An 18,765-nucleotide genomic window follows, 5' to 3' on the forward strand; every position below is an offset into this window, starting at 1 on the left:
GCTGCCAACTACACGGCACCAGTTGGTCACTACATCATGGTACAAGCTCGATATTCAGGATAGCTTCGTCTCCTAGCAACCCCAGCCGAAAAACACAATTGACATCTTTAGACGTCTTTGGCAGTCAATGAGTTAAATGTGTTTTTTATGCAGATAATTAGTTTAATTTAGATTTAATTTTTTTTATCCATTTATGCAATATGATGTTATTTCTTCCCTGTTATTTGCCAGGATTATTTGACGGGCAATGGGCGCAGGTGGGGCTTGAAAGTTGACCTTTATTCAATGTGGGAAATACCCCCGCCAAAAAAAGTTTGAGAACCACTGCATGAGCTCTGGTATTTGTGTCTTACACAGAGGGAGAACGTCTAGAAGTACGGATGAAAAGGCTGGAGGCAAAGTATGCTCCCCTTCACCTGGTGCCTCTTATTGAGAGGCTGGGAACACCTCAGGTGAGTCGCACAAATATGAATCTATCTTTGCTTGATTTCACTGGGATTCCTCCCTGTGAATGTTGTAAAACACGTGTCATCTTTACCAGCAAATTGCCATTGCCCGTGAGGGAGACCTGTTGACCAAAGAGCGTCTTTGCTGCGGCCTCTCCATGTTCGAGGTCATTCTGACGCGCATCCGCAGCTTCCTCCAGGACGCCGTTTGGCGTGGACCTCCGCCCACGAACGGCGTGATGCATGTGGACGAGTGTATGGAGTTCCACCGTCTGTGGAGCGCCATGCAGTTTGTTTACTGCATTCCCGTGGGCACACATGAGTTTACAGCTGAGTAAGTTACAGGAAGCTGAACATCTGAGCACTCAGAGCCTCCACCAAATCTCCACCAAGCAAAATGTAGGTCATCAAAAACAAAACCTCGGTCGGAAAGAAATAATAAAGGAAACATGTTATTTAAATCATTTTCAGGTATTTTATTTAGAAAAAGTGCCACTGAAACTTTTGCACTCATCACTCCTTAACTTGGCTGCACTTGATTAGACTAGTAGAAAATTATGAATGATAAAAAATATCCCTACTCAATCATTTTTAGGATCCTGTAGAGCACATATGTCAAACTTCAGGCGGGGGCCAAATACGACCCTTTAGAGCATCTAAGTCGGCCCGCAGGAGAAAGTAAAAATTACTGAAAAAACATGTATCATTGTGTAAATTAAAAAAATAATTCAGGTTGTAAATATCACAGCCCCTCCAAATACTCATGCATACACATTTACAAATTTCCCATCCTTATATCACATGATGGCATAAATTTTTCATCTCAAATTAATGAAAAAAAAAATCTAATCTTTTTCAAAATCCTGCAGTTTTCCTTAAAGTATTCTACTAAATTGAATAACAGTTGTTCATAACATCAAGGACATGTAAGTGAATTTAGGTTTAAGGTTACTTGCTTGGATATTGTCGGTGTCATATACTTTATATGTAATTTAGTGCAAACTAGGGCACATTTATGATGAAATTTCTCTTTTTCCTGCTAAAATCTTAAGTATTCTGAATCTGAAAACCTGTGGGCCACTGGAGATTTAACTGGTCTGTATGTGGCCTGTGAACAACAATGCGTTTGACATAGAGCTAAATATAATGACAAGCTAAATTGTTTCTGATTTATAGGAAAATGCTTCAAATCCATGTCCACTTGTTCTTTTCTATCACCACAGAAACTGTGACAAAAACACCAGCCTATATTAGATTGTGTGACAGCCACAGTTGTGAAATATCATTTCTTTTCTTTGCCTGTGCTTCACCTAAATGGCTATTTTAATGGATTTGTTTTACAGGCAGTGCTTTGGTGATGGGCTGAACTGGGCTGGCTGTGCCATCATTGTGCTGTTAGGACAGCAGCGTCGCTTTGACCTCTTTGACTTCTGCTACCACCTGCTTAAAGTCCAGAGACAGGACGGCAAGGATGAGATCATCAAAAATGTGGTGGGTATTTTTTTCCCCTCCCTTTTATTAGCATTCATTGATCAAAGTCAGTGTTTTTTATTGATGATGTAAGCAACTCCACATGATTTTTTTTGTTTTAAACAGCCCCTAAAGAAGATGGCCGACCGCATCAGGAAGTACCAGATCCTCAACAATGAGATCTTTGCCATCCTCAACAAGTACATGAAGGCAGTGGAGACGGACAGCTCCACCGTGGAGCATGTTCGTTGTTTCCAGCCTCCTATACACCAATCCCTGGCAACCACCTGTTGAAAAACAAACAAACAAACAAACAAAACTAAACAAACACATTCCTTTTAGCCGTTATGCTAATTTCCTCATTCTGCCAGATTTTTTGAAATGTATAAATTAGAACAAAATCTTCAATCCAAAGACAAATCTTCATCAAAGTGTTTTGCTATGGAAACAAATGTGTCTTTGGACGTACAGCACATGCGGCTTCACACCTTTTCTTTCACTTCTTGCATACATGCATGCATGCCTTTACTTTCGCCTTCAGCTGCACAATTTTACATCAGACCACTGACTCAAAAAAAAAACAAAACCCAAAAGAGAATCTACATCCCATAATATGTGGCTCTATAGAAACAAGACAAACAGATTGTGCATATACAGTCATTTTCTAAGTTATGTAACTGACAGTCTCGTGGTTCCTCAAAGTGCTTCTCCATCTTCTCACTGACGTGCTGCTGCTGCATTCTCCTCCTTACAAAACCCAAACCTGTTTTTATTTTTATTTTTTTTTCCATCTGTGTATGATAATCTGGTCTGATAATGCTAATGATACACAATCTCCATCTTAATGCATTCAAAGGCCTAACCATTCATTTCTACACTTGCTTGGCGTTCAAAGGAATGGAGGTATATTGCATTTTCATTTGCTTTTATTTATTTTATGGCTTCTTCGAACTTTTTTTTCTTTTTCTTATACCTCCAAACTTTTGTTACTAGCTACACTGTAAATGTCACTGTTGGACAGAAGTGAAGTGTTGCGTATTGTAATTGTTCTTGTTTTTAACTTGGTTTTTTTATTATTATTATTAACACATATTTGACACACACTTGCCTCTGTATTGACTGAAAACAGTCCCCTTTTTTTCTCTGTTGTGGTCAGGAAAAGATTTTTATATTCTATACATTATGAATTCAGTGGTGATATTTAAATGGTGGAAAAGATACAGCTTTTTTTTTTCTTTTTTTTTTTTCTACAATATAAAATACAAGAGTAACAAGGTTAAAAGAAATCTCCAGGTTGTGAAAAGAAAGTACCGTAATAGAATAAGCTGTTTTGAGTGCGAATGAGTAAAAATGCAATACTGCTTGGATATTGTAAAAGAATAAAATAAATAAATAAATAAACTGAAGTCAATTATGATTAAAAGGCAGTTGCTGGATTTACTTTTTCTGGACTTTTGCGATAGATTTAGCAGTGTTATCAACTTATGCAAAGTGTGCCCCTATTTTTATTTTTATTCGTATAACAAAGAAATTAAATAATAATGAGTAACCATTAACAGCCCCTTTGTTTTCCTTGTTTTGATTCTATTGAATGAAGACAGGTTTTTTTTTTTTTTTTTGGTTTTGTTTTGTTTTATTCCTTTTTGTAACTTGTGTTTTTTTTTTTTTTTTAGACATTTATTCAGCTCCAACTTCCTGTTCAGTTAAAAGGGTTAAAAAAAAAAATCATAAAAATTGAAGGTACAAAATGTGTCATCACCAAACCTTAGCATGGGAAATGTAATTTATTGTCATCGATGGCTCCATTTGTGACATGAGGATTTGTTTATGATATTGTTGTACAAGTGACCATGTTTGAACTACAAAACAAAATGGATAAAAGAATATAAAATGTACAACAATGGTCCTGCCAAAAGGATTTGAAATGATGTATTATGTTGTATTTCCATGAAATAAAAATATGTTTAACTGAAAACAACCCAACCATTGTTTGTTATTTTAATACGCATTGCTGGAGGCATATTAGATTTACATTTCAAAGCACAGCTGAGGGTGTTTTAGGTGTTTTTTTCATGGAAGCTAATTAAACTGCAGTATGCAGTCTTCAGTACATAGTTTCCTGTTCATTTAAAAAAAAAAAAAAACACATAACCTACATATTCCCTCAAAGTTTGAGCATAAGTTTTGCAATTTTCTTGTGCCTTTCATAGATTGATCTGAAACTGTATATTAATGTAATATATCCTATACTATGTAGTTCATCATTAATGAGAAATTATTTAAAAACAATATTCCTGTATTAGTGTAAATTTAGTCAACAATTGTAATATGCTGATATTGGACATATACATAAATACATGTTATATTACAGTGAAATATCATCTAATATCACCTTTAAATAATGATTCATTCATGTAAGCCAAACAGGTCCACTTAAATACCAAATAATTAACATATGGAGCTGTTTTAATTACAGAATAGAAAGAGAAAAAAAAACAATAGATAAAAAGATAAAAAAAGAACTATACACAAAGTATACATTAATCTAACTTTTATTATTAGAGAATAAGTCATAAAAAGACTTCAACCCCACTGAATATGTGTGTGATGCAACTTTATCCTTACTTGTCTTGTCACTGTAAGCAAAAAAAAGTATGAATAAATGAATGAATGTAAAAATGAAAAGTAAATTAACAAAATAAAAAAAATAAAGGAAGCAATGCAGGTATGAATGATATACCTTCACATAATAACACTAAAATCTACATTTGATTCTAAATTATAATTTTTTTAAATAAAAAAAATCATAACACAGAGGCAGGTACAGTGTATGGACTTCATAAAATGGATGTGTTTAAAAAAAATATAAATAATCTGCGGCTTCATAGATTTTTATTTAATTTTAATTTTATTTTTTTATGCCACTTTTTATTGAATTTCAGTAACAAACAATAAATAGAGACATTTTACTGAAAGATTCAAGAAATATATAATGAAAGTACAAAATACAGGAATTAATAACTTTCATTTCAGATGAATCAGTTAAATTAATGTAAGTAATCAATAGTTTTTACAGCTTTGAGATTCGATGAAGGTCAAATGGATTCTGTGTATTGTTGAAACTCTAATAAAAATAGTTTAAATGCATGATTTTTGGAAGTGAATTTACATTTATGAATATGGACTTTTGCTATGATGAAGTATTCTTTTTTTTATGGAATTACAAACATTATAGAACCCCCCCCAAAAAAAAAAAAATAATAAAAAAATAAAAAAATAAATGTCACGGTGTAGGGGGGGCAGTTTCATTGTTTCAACCCTAGAAATAAACAGTTTTCCACAGCATGACATGACGTTGTGCGTCATGACGTCACCGTGAGTTGAATTCCTATTGGTCGCCAGTACTAAAACATACGCGTGACGTTCATTTTGAAATTTCAGCGGTCTGGGCGTTTGCTGTCCGTCAACATTAGCAACTAAGCTATTTAGCATCTACTGCTGTCACAGAACTTTGAGAACAATCACTGTTTACGGACGAACGGTTGATTTCAAATGTCTTTTTCAAGGGCCCCGTTGAAGAGGTTCAATGAACACGTAGGTGAGTCACAGCAGCAGTGTTTAAAACCTGGGCAAGTTAGTTAATAACAGTGTTTTGTTTGTTTGTTTGTTTTACCGAGCTGCTAACAAAGTTAAAGTACGGCTAGGCTATCTGATGTTAACATATAAGTGTGTTGTTGGTATTGTTGAGAATTCTGTGTGATTTTCTGCTGCTGTGCTGGGTGAAGGTTGTGCCCCACCACCGGGTTCCTATGAGATCAAACCTGGGGACCCAAAGGGGGCCGCGTCTTTTGACAAATCTGACCGATTCAAGCCTCTTAAACCTGGTAGGTTTTGGCTCTGTTTACCATCATCCAGGGGTCTGCAACCTGCGGCTCAGGAGCCTCGTGTGGCTCTTTGACTCTTTTGCAATGGCTAAAAAAAAAAAAAATCAAAATAATGAGTTGTATCTTATTTCTTACACAGAGGGTATTGATGATTAATGACATTAACTTCAAATACATAATGATAAACCTATTTGTTAACCTATAAATAAATCACATTGTGCAATGAATCAGCATCTTCCTACTTCACCTCCTGTTTTATGTGTGGCAATAAATGAACAATTAGCATGTTTGAACTACATGATCATGTGTTATCAAATTCAAGTTATTTTTTGTAGCCCTTCAAAGCTATTAACTCGTAAAAATTAGTCAATATTTTTTTATTAACTGTATAAAATAATATAATTTAATACACTGTATTGTCTTCATTGAGAAGGTTTTTTTTTTTTTTTTTTTGGCTCTGGGAGGATTTTAGTCCAGGTGAGATGAGTCAAAATAGCCCCTTTGAGAGTAAAGGTTGCAGACCCCTGTGCTAGAGTTTTTATTTTTATTATTATTTATTTTTTAGGCTAGAGGTTTATGATAACATTTCATGTTGTACCCCAACTTGAAGGGGGTTCTCTGCTGCCTCCACCACCTTCTCCTTCCAGAAGTATCCTGATGTCTCCTGTCCGCAGAGCTTTGTCGGTGGACGGTCTCGTAAGTTTATCACCTACTGCTACAAATAACATCATTAAGCCCACTTTTTGTTTTACTTCACTTTTTCATTGACAGGTTGATGGTTCTAGTAGTGTGAAGAAAGAGAGGAATGGCATGACCTTGGAACGGAAACAACAGAAACTTCTGGAGAATGAGGTACAACAAAGTAGTGATGTAATGATTAATTGTAAGGCAGTTAAAAATCGATTCAGGTATCACGATTCACGTTGATACTGTGAAAATTGAATCGCAGTACCTTTTTTAACTATCAGAAGTGTTGGCGGCGGGCAGAATCCGCTAATACTTTCTTTCTGGCGGCCTTCTACTCTTAAACATATTCATAAATGATTCCTTACCCCTTTAGCACTGAAAAATATCTGTAATATTACGTGAATATCTGTAAAATTCACGTTTTTCTATTAGCTCTGTCTGCTAGCATAGCATCTCTTCTTCACTGCAAGATATCTCCATGCCAACCGACCACTGGGTTACCAGTTATTTATTTTTTTTTTTTTAAGTCCAATTGTTAAGGCACAAAATAAATTTTCAGTTGCACTTTTAAAAAGAAAAGGAAATATTATGCAGTTTTGCATTGTTTACTATAGAACCAGAATTTAAATTAATAGGCTTCTTCTTCATTTGTATTATTCCTTTATTTATTTCATTCAAGATTTCTTTTTAGTTAAATTGCATTGTTTTGAATAGTTTATCAAGGGATTCTTTTGACAATGAAAAATAAAAGGAAAACAGTATAGTTTTTTTCCCCCAAAAAATAAAGGAATATTTTTCAGTCATCCTTTTTCTACAGTCCTATTTTGTAAAATAAATCGTGAGAGAATCGTATCGTGAATCGAATCGTATCTGGAGTTGAGTGAATCGTTACATCCCTACAACAAAGGTTTAGGGATCCTGCTTGTACACAGCTTTTCATTTAATTGAGCACTTCATCTTTTTTTATATCTGCCAAAAATAGGGATGTAACGATTCACTCAATTCCGATACGGCTCGATTCACGTTACTGGGTTCACAATACGATTCTCTCGAGATTTATTTTACAAAATGAGACTGTAGACAAATGATGACAACAATGTTGTATTTCTTTGTATCTTTTTTTAATGTATTCTTGCTCTTGTTTTATGTATTTTTCTGTCATTTTGTATATTTACTTTGGGGGCCACATAAAATTAGACCAAGGGCCACCAGTTGCGTATGTCTGCTCTATTCTTTTCTATTCTACTTGAACATATATTCTTATAATAGTCAAAATATGAGTAAGTACTACTTATATCTTAAATGACAACATATTTCGCATCAAATAAAACTGGTCGATTTGTGTGGTGCAAGTGTTTAAAGCGTGGCTCTGCAATGACAGAATAAATGCAATTAAATGCTACCGCCAGTGGCTTTTTTTCATATTCAAACTACTAGATCATTCTATACTCGTATTACTATGTATATCACAGAGGTTGCTTTTTTGTTTGCTGTCCAGATCCGGTCCTTGGTGCAGCAGCGAGGGGAGCAGGACCGCCTTTTGGTTTCCCTTCAGGAGGAGCTGAAGAAGGTGGAGGGCAAGCTGCTGGTTGCAGTGAGGGAGAAGACAGGCCTCACTGCCAGTGTCACGTCTCTCGAGAGACAGCGATCAGAACTCAAGAAAATCAATGAGTTTCTCAAAAACAAGGTGTGCTAGTTATAATCTAAGATGTATAAATGGGGCATGTCTGTTGTTAATGCATGAATAAAAATTACTTTCATATTTATACATTTTAGGTTTCCGCAGATACGACAAAAAAGAGAATAAATTCGCTTACAATGGAGCTGATGGAAGCAAAAAACAATCTTGATGTTAAAAACAAGGCAAGACTTTTTATGTTTATCATCTATAAAACCACAGTCACAAAGTGTTTTATTTTTTGCACTAGATTTGAAAAACAATCTTTATTCTTTTTGTTTTTGAATAGGAGTTAAGTGTCCTGCAAGTAAATAGTGAAGGTCAAGTAAAGGTTATATCGACTGATCTTGAAGTTTCCAGGAATACTGTTACTGCGTTACAGGACAGGAATAAACATATGGGTATGAAGTATGGCTATTGTGTATTCATTTTCATGTGTTAAAGAGCTCATCTAGTTTTTATTATAATACATATTTCTAACAGAGGAACTTCATCAAGTTACAAAAACACAGAACGAGGAGCTGGAGAATGAAAATGCAAGGTTACTGGGTGAGTTTTTTTACTATGCACTTATACTCGTGGTTAATATTGTTAATTATTGTCATTATGTAACACCTGTTGACTTAGATTTATTGTGAAAGGTGGAAAAGTCAAACTGTTAATCTATGTTTTTTTTTTTTTTGTCCCCAGCTGAGATATTGGAGCTGAGGCAGGAAGTCAAAGTAGTGCAGGGATACTTGGATGCAGCCAATGATCAGATCCAGGTGATGACTTTACATATTCAAATAAAATGTACAAAATCAATAGTCATGTAGTTCATACAAAGTAAAGAAAAATGCTTGAACTCGCTCATGTGGAAACAATATATTTTCTTCTTTAAAATTGGGCTCTAATAGCAGCTTTAAATTTTGTTATAGCACCATTAGATGGGTGTTAAATTCCATGGCTGTGTAAATCACAATGAATTAATCCAATATCTTGGTTGTAGGATCTGCGAATAAAGTTACAAGAAAAGACGGATGAGAACGCAGCTGTCGGCTCACAAGTGGAGAAAATCCGGTAATTGAATTTTAAAGCTGTATCTTGGTAAATATGACTTGAAAGTGTACTTGATATTGCTTAAACAATATCACAAGTACACATTCTAGATGTTTTAACAGGTGTAAGATTAAGTCCACTGAGTTTTTCATCCCTTTCATTGTATTTATCTGTGAACTGTAAACAGTTTCGGGAACACTTTACTTGATGTTTTATACATAGGGCTGTAATTAGCATGGATTAGGTGTGATTAACGCTGGGGATAAGTGTCGTTTGCTAAATTATGACACATTTCACTAAATGATGACACCTTTGGAGCTATGTTGGCATTTTTTGGGTTAGGTGGAGGGATCTAGTGTGGTTAGGTAGGTTTAGGGTAACAAAGGGTTAGGGCTGGGCGATATATTGAGGTTTGAGATATATTGAGTTATCTGTTTTATTTTTATACACATTGTGCAGCTGTGTGGGATTTTTCAAAAGCAAATTTAACCCTGATTTGTCTTTCTAGTGCAACTTTATTTGAATTAAAGTTATCAAGATTTATATTGTATATCGCCATTTTGAGAGAAAAAAAATCCAGATATGAGTTACGGTCCATATCGCCCAGCCCTACGAAGGGTTAAGGGTCTAATTTTGTGCTGCCGCCCAAAACAAAATTGTAATTCGTGAAGTTGGAAGTTCTATGAAGAACTACATAATACACAAAACTCCAGAAACACAGAAAACAACAGCAAAATGCACAAAGTGTCAAGAAAAGTAGCAAAAAATCACCCACAAAAACGCTACCAAAAATGATTCAGAAAACACAAAATTACAACAAAGACACACAAAACAACTGCTTAAACACACTAAATGACTACAAAAACAACAACATATACAGGAGCACTTCAAAGACATGCAAAATTACACAAAATGACGTAACAACTTAAAAAAACACAAAAAGACAACAATATTTTGACGAGAAAATCTACAAAATTAATTAAAAAAAAAATGCGGAATATCTGAAAACTAAAAAAAATAAACACACACAAAAAAAAACCCACACAAAGGACTACAAAGAAAAAAATGAATTCTTTAGTCCTGTATTAATGCTCAGATTGGTCATTATTCTGTATGCGGACATGAATTTTGATAATGTGGCCCTCGGATCAGACAATCACATTTTTGTGGTCCCCACTGTGATAGAAGTTGCCCATTTCTGGGTTAAGGTAATGAACGACCTATTCATGCTAATGACAGGTGTCATGTGATAATGACAGCGTAGTATCAGCCTTATGTATAAAACTTCAAGTATATTGTTATGAAAGTATCTTGTGTGTTTTTTCTATATAGGCAACTGGAGGCTGACCTAGAACAGCAAAACAAAGACTTAAAAACTGTTCATGTGATGCTGAAAGAAAAAGAGGAGGAGCTTCAGTCCTTGCAAAAGTCTGCAAGTGACCAGGAGGAGAAAATCAAGTTGGTCAAGCAAAAAGTTGAAGACTCGCAAGCGATTATCCACCAGCAAGAGGCGGAGCTTGTTCGACTAAGAGAGGTTCTCCGCAGAACTGAGAGAGAGCTGGATGAGAGGGTGGCACATCTGGAGCAGAGGTGTCTGATCTCTGAGGAGCAGAGAAGTACGTTTAATCCAAACCCAATCCGTGCCTAAATGTCGTAGTAATCTTAGTTTGGCTGAAGAAATTTCACCTGAATTATTTTTGGTTTAAGACAAAACTCAGGAGGAGGGACTGAGGCGAGTAGAAGAGTTAAAGAATGAACTCATGGGGCTGAAGGAGATCAATAGAGAAGAGAGGAAGAGACAGATTCGCCTCAAGGAGGAACACGCCATGCTTACTGAGGAACTGACAAAAGAAAAGGTTCAAATAGTGTGTGAAACAATGTGTTCCTACAAGAAGATCACTTTGTTAGTGTGCTGACTCTCTTTGGGTTACAGGCACTGGTGGACTCCTTATCTGTGTTAGTGGAACAGGAAAGGGAGGACTCAGAGGAGCAGCTCAGACAACTAAAGGACGAGATGGAAGAGGTGCTGGGAGAGCTCGCTGTCATGGAAGAAGATGAGGAAAGGAGGCGGGAGGTGGCGGTGAAGAGTCTGGAGGAAAACAAGGAGCTGCAGAGACAGCTGAGTGACACCAGAGAGCGTTTGGAGAGGTGAGGGACCCCAAGGCAAACTGGTGACCAAAGCCTCACGTCCTCAACACACTTTTCTCTGGATTTTCATCGGTAGTCCCAGTTTACACAAGTGATGTAGGGAAAATATCGGGCTGTTCCTCACATATGACTCGGTGGGATTTTAGTGCCAGTTTTACCCCTGCAGCCTCACCATTAAAAGCTACATTGCCCTTAGTGGGACCATGTTTTGTGATGGTTGACTGCCATCATGCAACGCCGTGTGTTTGACAGAAAAGGAAAAATTATTTTTTTTTTTGAGTTTTCTGCATGAATAGTTTCTTGTTTTTAAGTCAGACATTGCTTTACCACCAGTTCAAACCTTAAACAAACAACAAATGCAAGAGAGAAGGAATAAAAGTCGGGATTTCTTTAATTAGAACAACCATTCTCAACCTTTTCGTACTCACGACCCCCAAAATAAAGGTGCCAGAGGCCGGGGACCCCCACTGTACCTGAAGGTGGTTGACAACAGACATAATGAAGAACAGTTAGGTGGAGACAGGGCATTCTATAATGGGGAATAGAGGGGAGAGCTTTTAGTGGCCTATCTATGAAGTCAGCAAAATGATGAGTCATTGTTCTATGAATCTGTGATAACCACATTTATTTATCTTGGGTTTATTATTATTTTGGCCATAGTATATAGCCATCTTAAAGTAAAATATAATTTAGAATGTAGGAACAATTAGTTTAAATTGGCAAATAATGGGCATGACAAACTGTGAATGTGGTTAATTGAAAATGAAAAGAGGTTAAAAGTGACCGTTATGGGTCAACATATGCAACATTAGGTGGAAAAAGTGGTGGAAAGGGTTTATAAGTGCTGAAAATGTGCAGAAATGGGAGTAATGTAGCAAAAATGCATTGAAAGGTGCCAAAACATGGCAAGAAAAAGTGATGAAAATATGGCCAGTTTGGTGTGTTTGCAGAAAAAGGGTAAAAATAAACCAAAATGGGCTCAAATTACTCCAAAAATATTCTTTGTTTCTTGAAGGCGTCTGACGACCCCAAGGTTGAGAACCCCTGCTCTAACCTATCTAAACAAGATTTGTATTCATCATTTATTAAAATTGATCCATCAATTAATACATGTAAATTGAGGTAATCCTGTTATTCATCCTTGTTTTCTAACTGAAATCCATCGTTGCTTGTGTTTCAAGCATCCAGTCCAACTGTTTGTTTGCCTGTCATTTCAGTGAAAGCAAAAACGTGTCTGTTTTAAAAGATGAACATTTTGCTGCTGTGAGGAAACACCAAGAGGAGCGCACCAACATACTGAGCAAGATGGCAGATCTCGTCACTGAGCTGGAGAGGTGAGATCCCAGTGTCACTATATCTGGTTGTTGACATAAAATGGGATCTGTGTGCTCTTTAAAGTCAGGAGCCTGTCAGTGTGCAAGTATCACAGAGAGAGAGCCTGTTTCACTTTGCAGCGTAAAGGAGGAGCTGAAGGGAGCAAAAGGAAGGGAAGAAGAACTGGAGAGGGCGATCCATCAGAAAGAGAAGGAGCTAAAGGAAGTGGTTGAACAGAAAGAGGAAGAAATAAGAAAAAAGCAGGAGACGATTGAAGAACAGGAGAAGCAGACGGCTGAAGCAAAAGCGAGAGAACAGAATGCAAGGTATTCCTAAAACGCCCTTTCAATACCTGCAGACATAACACTCACTCTTGCACCTTTTTAAAGACTTCTTTTTTTATTTTGCTTGACTTGTTAGATTGTTGCTGGAGGCGCAGACTCGTCTCGCGGAAAGAGACGAGGAGATCAAGGCCAGTGAGGAGAGTCATGCCGCCCAAATCAATCAGCTCCAGCAGGAGCTTCAGCTGCTGACAAAGGAGAAGGAAGAGGCTCTCCAGCGACTGGAGATACAGACACAGCAGAGCACGGGTAGTCAAGAAAGTGAGTTAGAAAAAGCACAAGAGTTGACTCTCCAGGGCCAAGTTGACCTCATGGAGGAGAAGATTCAGGCTCTAGGAGAGCAGGTTAAAGTGCTGACTCAGGAAAAAGTCACACTGCAGTGGGAGAGGGAGGAGCAGCATCAGGAACTCCAGAGACGAATTACAGAAACACAGGAGAAAAGGTAAGGAAGGTTGATAATTGCTATAAATACTGTGACGTGGAAGTTGAAATGACAAATTTTCTTCTCCTTTTTTGTTTCTCATCAAGTTCAGAAATGGAGCTCTGGAGGCGGACGTATGAAGAACTGTACGCCAATGTTAAGCCCTTCCAGGTCAGTCATCTGACGAGCCGACATTAGCGTTCATTAAAGCTTTTTAGTATTCTCATTGGTGGTTCCAAAATGGCAAAGGTGTCCAACTCGCCGACGATCTCGTCTGTCTTTTCATTTTCAAAGTTTAAAATTGTTAAAAGTTAGTTTCTGTATTCTCTATTTTCTGTCAGCTGTGCTCAGTGCTTCGATGAACACACTAGAGCTGATGGCCACTCACAGTGATGGAGTCTCAAGAAGCTGAGAAGTTAGATTATTTGCGAGGCTGTTGATCTAGACTTTAGGAGTCTTTAAAAAATGGATTTGAAGCAGAAGTGTGTAACTAGAGGACCACAGGAGCATGAAAGAATGTTATACTACACTAAAAATATATATTATGAAGCATTATAAGATATACAGTAATTCACTTTCATGTATGTGTGACTGAATGTGCTGGTCAGGGTTGGGGTCAATTACATTTTCCAATTACAATTACATCTTCAATTATCCATGTTCAATTACAACGCGGGTACAATTATGTTGACCGACATTTTTTCCAATTAAGATTAAATTATTTTTTCACCCCGTAAATCAATTACATTTGCATTCTCAATTACTAAAGTTCAAATTCAATTCATCACAATTATTGAGCCTTTAATAAATAACCCCATTGTGTTAGCTTTCTCTTAGCATCTCTTATGATAACGGGTCAGTTTTCTCCCATGTCTTAAATCATCTGTAAAATACACAAAAAAATATGATCCATCATCTAATTAGTTTTTCATCTCTTGGTTTCCTTATTAGGATTCTTTATCCATGAAAATATTGATATTAATATTTTTGGTGTGGGCGTCTGAGCCTTTTTTCAGTCAGTAAACCCCTCAATTTCAATTTTTTTCTTTTTAAATGGTAAAATGATCATTAAGTTTCACTGAAAAGTTGATCTGAAACATATTTTTAATAATTATTAACTACGTATGTGTAAACCATAGAAATGTAACATGGTTCCCCAGTTTTGCATTTAATGAAATTGTAATTGACAGTTTTTATAGAATTTCCATGTCAATTACAATTAGAAAGTAAATTATCTGAACTCAATTATAGTTGTGATTACAACAGCAACATATTTTCTTCAATTACAATTATAATTACGTCACAACTGTAATTAATTATCAATTTTGCGATTACAATTGTAATTAACCCCAACCCTGGTGCTGGTCCTTAGAAGATACTTCGGTATCTGTTTCTAGTAATTTAAATATAAATAAAATTCCAGTTATGCTTTTATAGTCTAAATGCATTACATTGGAATAGATGTATTTGATTAATCCAGATTCAAAGCGATGCTAATGTGTTGTACAAAACCATTATTGACTTCATTTCCAGTTTTTGTGTTACGTTTTGTATAAACTTGAAATTGATCTTGTGTCAGAAATAATTGTTTGTTTCCATGAATACCCAGTTCACATCCCGGTCACACCTGCTTCATTGTCTTCTCCATGTCTCTATGTTAGCACTTTGTCACAAGCTGACATCAGCTTGTTCAAATTGAGCAATTATAGTAATCTGAAACCTCAGCTTTTTTTTTCCTCAATCGACTGGTAAATTGCCTCTGAAAATTCGGTGATCTTTAGTATTTATTGGGCTGGCCAAACCTATTGTAGAACCCCCAAAATGTGGAATAGCGTAATAAATCCTCTTTTGGGCGAACGAAGCGGTTGATTAAAACCCGATAAATGCTTATTGGTCTGCGTGCCCACAGGAGCAGCTCAATGCTTTTGCAGCGGAGAGAAACGCACTGATTAATGAGAACGGGGCAAACGAGGAAGAGCTGAACAAACTGGCAGACGCGTACGCTCGCCTCCTGGGACACCAAAACCATAAACAGAAGATCAAACATGTGAATAAACTCAAAGATGAGAACTTGTCCCTAAAACAGGTGAGAACCGTACGTACAATGCTGTTTGAAAACACCTGAGCGCACAATTTGAAGGAGAAGTCTTTGCTTCCCCATTGTAGGAGGTGACTAAGCTTCGCTCGCAGGTGAGTCGGCAGAAAGCTGATCTAGAGCAGCTGAAGTCCAAGCTTCCAGGTTCTCCTCGCCGCAGGTTTGATCCCAGCAAAGCTTTCCAACACGACAAAGAGAACAGGCAAACTGACTCTACAGAGCCTCTTAGAGAAGGTGAGCAATACATACACGATTCATCACAATGTGTGAACCTACTCCAAATCAGTAATGGAATAATTTCAAATACTTGGTTTATTTGTTTTGACAGGAAACAACTTCATCTAATGGAGCTCTACCTTCACACAAGATTAATCACACTGTTGTTTTTATCTGACGAGTTGTTTTAGATGTTTTAAATGAACATTTATGATGAGGTAGGGAGTCGAGCTGCCAAAGAGTATATTAACCTGCTGTGTATTTAAAAAGATTTACTTTTCTAGCAGCTTTAGTGTAGATGGGAGCAAAATAGATAAATGTAAGTCTTACTCATATCATTTGATTGTATGTTTTTTTGTGAATAAATCTTGAAATTCCTATTGCCATTAACCAATGTTTGGTTTCAGAGCAATCGTGTAATTGATGTGTTTTGGCTTTTAATCAATCTCCTTTTTCTATTTGCTAATAAAGGCAGGCAAAACATGGTTTGACACGAAAGTATATATAGTTTGTCTTATTTTTCTACTGATTAAGTGTTCCTTTTCTTAAACCAAAGAGCATTTGCTCATGTTCTTTGCTGTGTTGATTTGGTGCCTGTAGGGGGCACTGTAGGACTGGAGCTCATCAAAAGCCTGCTGCATCCAATGATTCTGCACTCACAGCTGCAAAAGAACACAGTCATATTTGTGCAGACAGATCCTTTGGTTTATAGGTCATGAAGCTTTATTTCCTTCAGTTGATGAAACAGCAAGCAAAAATCAGGCCTTGAATTGACTTTAGGAGCTTCTCTGGTAGCTCTGAGCAGTGTCGGGGGTGCTGGGTCAGTCACAGTAGTCCTCCAGGTGGTAAATGCTGCATGGCTTATGACAGCAGTGCTCCACAATGCCTCTCTTTACCTTTGGCTCATCGTGGGTAGACAGAGTCCTCCACAGCTGCTGCCGCTCCAGTTCCACCCTTTTGGACAGGAAGCCTTCAAAGTGCAGATGGTTTTCTTTAGCTTTTGTGCTAATCTCAAACCCCTTAAATCACAATTTACTGTTCACAGTTTAATAGAGACTTGATGAGTGCTTAGTCTGAACCTCTCCTTTTATCTAGTCCTGTTAGCCTGTGCTTGAAGAGGCGATATGATGAGGTTCCAGGCATATCATAGCTTTAAATGTTTGAAAGTTTGAGTTGAAAGACCCAAAAAATTGCATTTTGGGAACGGCTTGGTGTAGGGTTCTGAGATTTCAAAAAACTTGTGAAGTTGTGATGAATTGATTTGTTGCACTAAAGCTGTTGAAAGCAATGCAAAGTGGCCAAATGGCAGAACACAGCACTGAACTAAAAGGAGACTCAAGAAGATCCTCTGCACAGCAACGATGCCTCTGATGCAAAGAATTACTTATTCTTAGAAAGTTTTTTTTAGTCTCTTATCCGTAAACATTTTTTTCCCCACTCGGTTACAACTTTGTCTGGCATTTTCACTCGACTGAACACAGCATACAAAGACTAAATGTACAAAGCCAGATGGAGTTTTTTTTTTTTTTTTTTTTTTTGGGGGGGGGGTGTTCTGTTGCTCTCTAAACCTTCATAAACCAGGATGTACTTTAAAAAATATATATATATATATTTTTTTTTTTTTTTTGGGTGATGGTGGTCCTTACCAAGGGGATGTTCCAGGTCCCTCCTGTGGATTTGGCTCTGATGGTGAAAGAATCCCCGTTCTCCACAAACAAAGTAAAGGGCATCCACCAGTTGGGAGCCGCACAGATGCTGGACGGGGGCCGAGGACGCCCCTAGTGAGGAAATTACCAGCAGTAACAACATGAGTGTTGTCAGTGGTAACCTGGCCATAGGATGACCACTGCTGCATGGACAGAGCAGAGAAGGATAACTTCAGACTCAATAAAGTAAATCATCTTATCAATTCAAAGATTTTTGAAAAAAGAAAAGTCGGCAAAGTAATGACGTAATACAGTTATCCACACTTTTTAAAACTTCTATGTTCTTAAATCTGAATGGATAACAGTAAAATAACTACTGTCAATCCAGAATGCTTCCAACTATATGGAAGATCTTTGAAGTGCGCACAGAACTGAATAATTCATTATTTCATTGGAAATCAAAGGGCAGAATGAAAAGTCAAAGTTAAATGCACCATTGTAGGACACTACCCTTAAATCTCTCAATTCATAAAATCATCACGTGCCTATGCAGACAAAGTCAAGCTAGAGAGACTTAAGAACTTAATCCTTACAAACCACATTTTCATCAAGACTGATCAACATGTTCTTGAAAAAGTTGTCCTGGAATCCATATTTGACCATTTTAGGCTAAAAATGTATTAGTTTATGCTAAATGTATAGAAAAATAGGTTTAATGATGGTTGCATCAAATCTTTTAAAGAAAATAGTTGTTTTCTTTGCTTTTATTCCTGCTGAGTTGTATTGAATTCTAACTCAATCTGAAACTAGAAAGAAGTTGTCCTCCAATTCATGGTCCCGCTCACTGTCCAGGTTGTCAGTTTATACTGCTGATGGATTTATTCATCCAACATTACAGAAGCATTTCTAGTGGTGAATCCTGAATCCCATTCATTCTATACAACATATTTTCAGCTTAAAAGCTCAACTTCTGTTTCAAGGTGAAAAACATATTTAACAGTAATTTAGGTACTATATAAACCTTCTTTTTTCATCATTTTATAGTGCAACGCAGATTATTGGATTGAAAATGAATCATCTTAACGATTTCTTCAGTACGGCTTCTGTGCCAGGCAAAGGCAAGGCAAGTACAACGCTGGCAGAGAGTTTAGTCAGGCCTGCCTCTCCATCTCCTTTTTAGGCCTAGTGCCAAAGTTCTTGGCTCTGCAGAGATATTGAATAGTCCATCCTGTTCGATATATACGTTATCTTTCTCATTTTTGTATATTCAAGCATTTAACAGTAAAAATCCAAAGGGAATACAGAGAGACTTACTTACCTGTGGCTGGGGCCTAAGTGCAACCAAGCAGCTTGTGGTTTCAGAGGAAAAAGGCTGGGGCCT

The 18,765-nt window shown here is 36.9% G+C and overlaps 3 protein-coding genes across 5 annotated transcripts in view; 2 read left to right on the forward strand and 1 right to left on the reverse strand.

Moving 5' to 3' along the window:
• The window catches only part of cyfip2 (cytoplasmic FMR1 interacting protein 2), a 42,146-nt gene extending 38,635 nt beyond the window's left edge, over positions 1-3,511 (forward strand). Inside the window, exons 27-30 of one of the 2 annotated variants that reach the window (XM_028459386.1) lie at positions 358-452; positions 542-780; positions 1,790-1,937; positions 2,043-3,511. In XM_028459386.1, the coding sequence (XP_028315187.1) occupies positions 358-452; positions 542-780; positions 1,790-1,937; positions 2,043-2,210 (650 nt within the window). In that variant the 3' untranslated portion in view covers positions 2,211-3,511. The remainder of the gene's footprint in view (positions 1-357; positions 453-541; positions 781-1,789; positions 1,938-2,042) is intronic. The other variant, XM_028459385.1, reaches the window with a different exon arrangement.
• A 1,858-nt stretch (positions 3,512-5,369) lies between these two features.
• hmmr (hyaluronan-mediated motility receptor (RHAMM)) lies at positions 5,370-16,035 on the forward strand. Of its 2 annotated transcripts, XM_028459763.1 has the most exons (20): positions 5,370-5,514; positions 5,702-5,800; positions 6,411-6,496; positions 6,572-6,652; positions 7,986-8,174; positions 8,264-8,350; positions 8,455-8,566; positions 8,649-8,714; positions 8,856-8,929; positions 9,154-9,224; positions 10,536-10,819; positions 10,911-11,059; positions 11,137-11,351; positions 12,569-12,685; positions 12,806-12,991; positions 13,086-13,448; positions 13,535-13,598; positions 15,337-15,513; positions 15,594-15,756; positions 15,851-16,035. In XM_028459763.1, the coding sequence occupies exons 1-20, from the start codon at positions 5,469-5,471 to the stop codon at positions 15,865-15,867; spliced, it is 2,646 nt and encodes an 881-aa protein (XP_028315564.1). In that variant the 5' UTR covers positions 5,370-5,468; the 3' UTR covers positions 15,868-16,035. The 2 variants fall into 2 exon arrangements, with proteins under 2 accessions (XP_028315564.1, XP_028315565.1); XM_028459764.1 differs by lacking the exons at positions 15,594-15,756; positions 15,851-16,035 and having other exon boundaries at positions 13,540-13,598; positions 15,337-15,471.
• Positions 16,036-16,559: 524 nt separating this feature from the next.
• Positions 16,560-17,574, reverse strand: insb (preproinsulin b). Its single transcript, XM_028460106.1, has 2 exons — positions 17,385-17,574; positions 16,560-16,708 (listed from the first exon to the last, which is right to left on the reverse strand). Exons 1-2 carry the CDS (start codon positions 17,572-17,574, stop codon positions 16,560-16,562), a joined length of 339 nt encoding a protein of 112 aa, XP_028315907.1.
• Between the last annotated feature and the right edge of the window lie 1,191 nt (positions 17,575-18,765).

This window comes from Gouania willdenowi, chromosome 10 (assembly GCF_900634775.1).
Source record: "Gouania willdenowi chromosome 10, fGouWil2.1, whole genome shotgun sequence".
In the NCBI taxonomy this organism is placed as follows: domain Eukaryota; kingdom Metazoa; phylum Chordata; class Actinopteri; order Blenniiformes; family Gobiesocidae; genus Gouania; species Gouania willdenowi.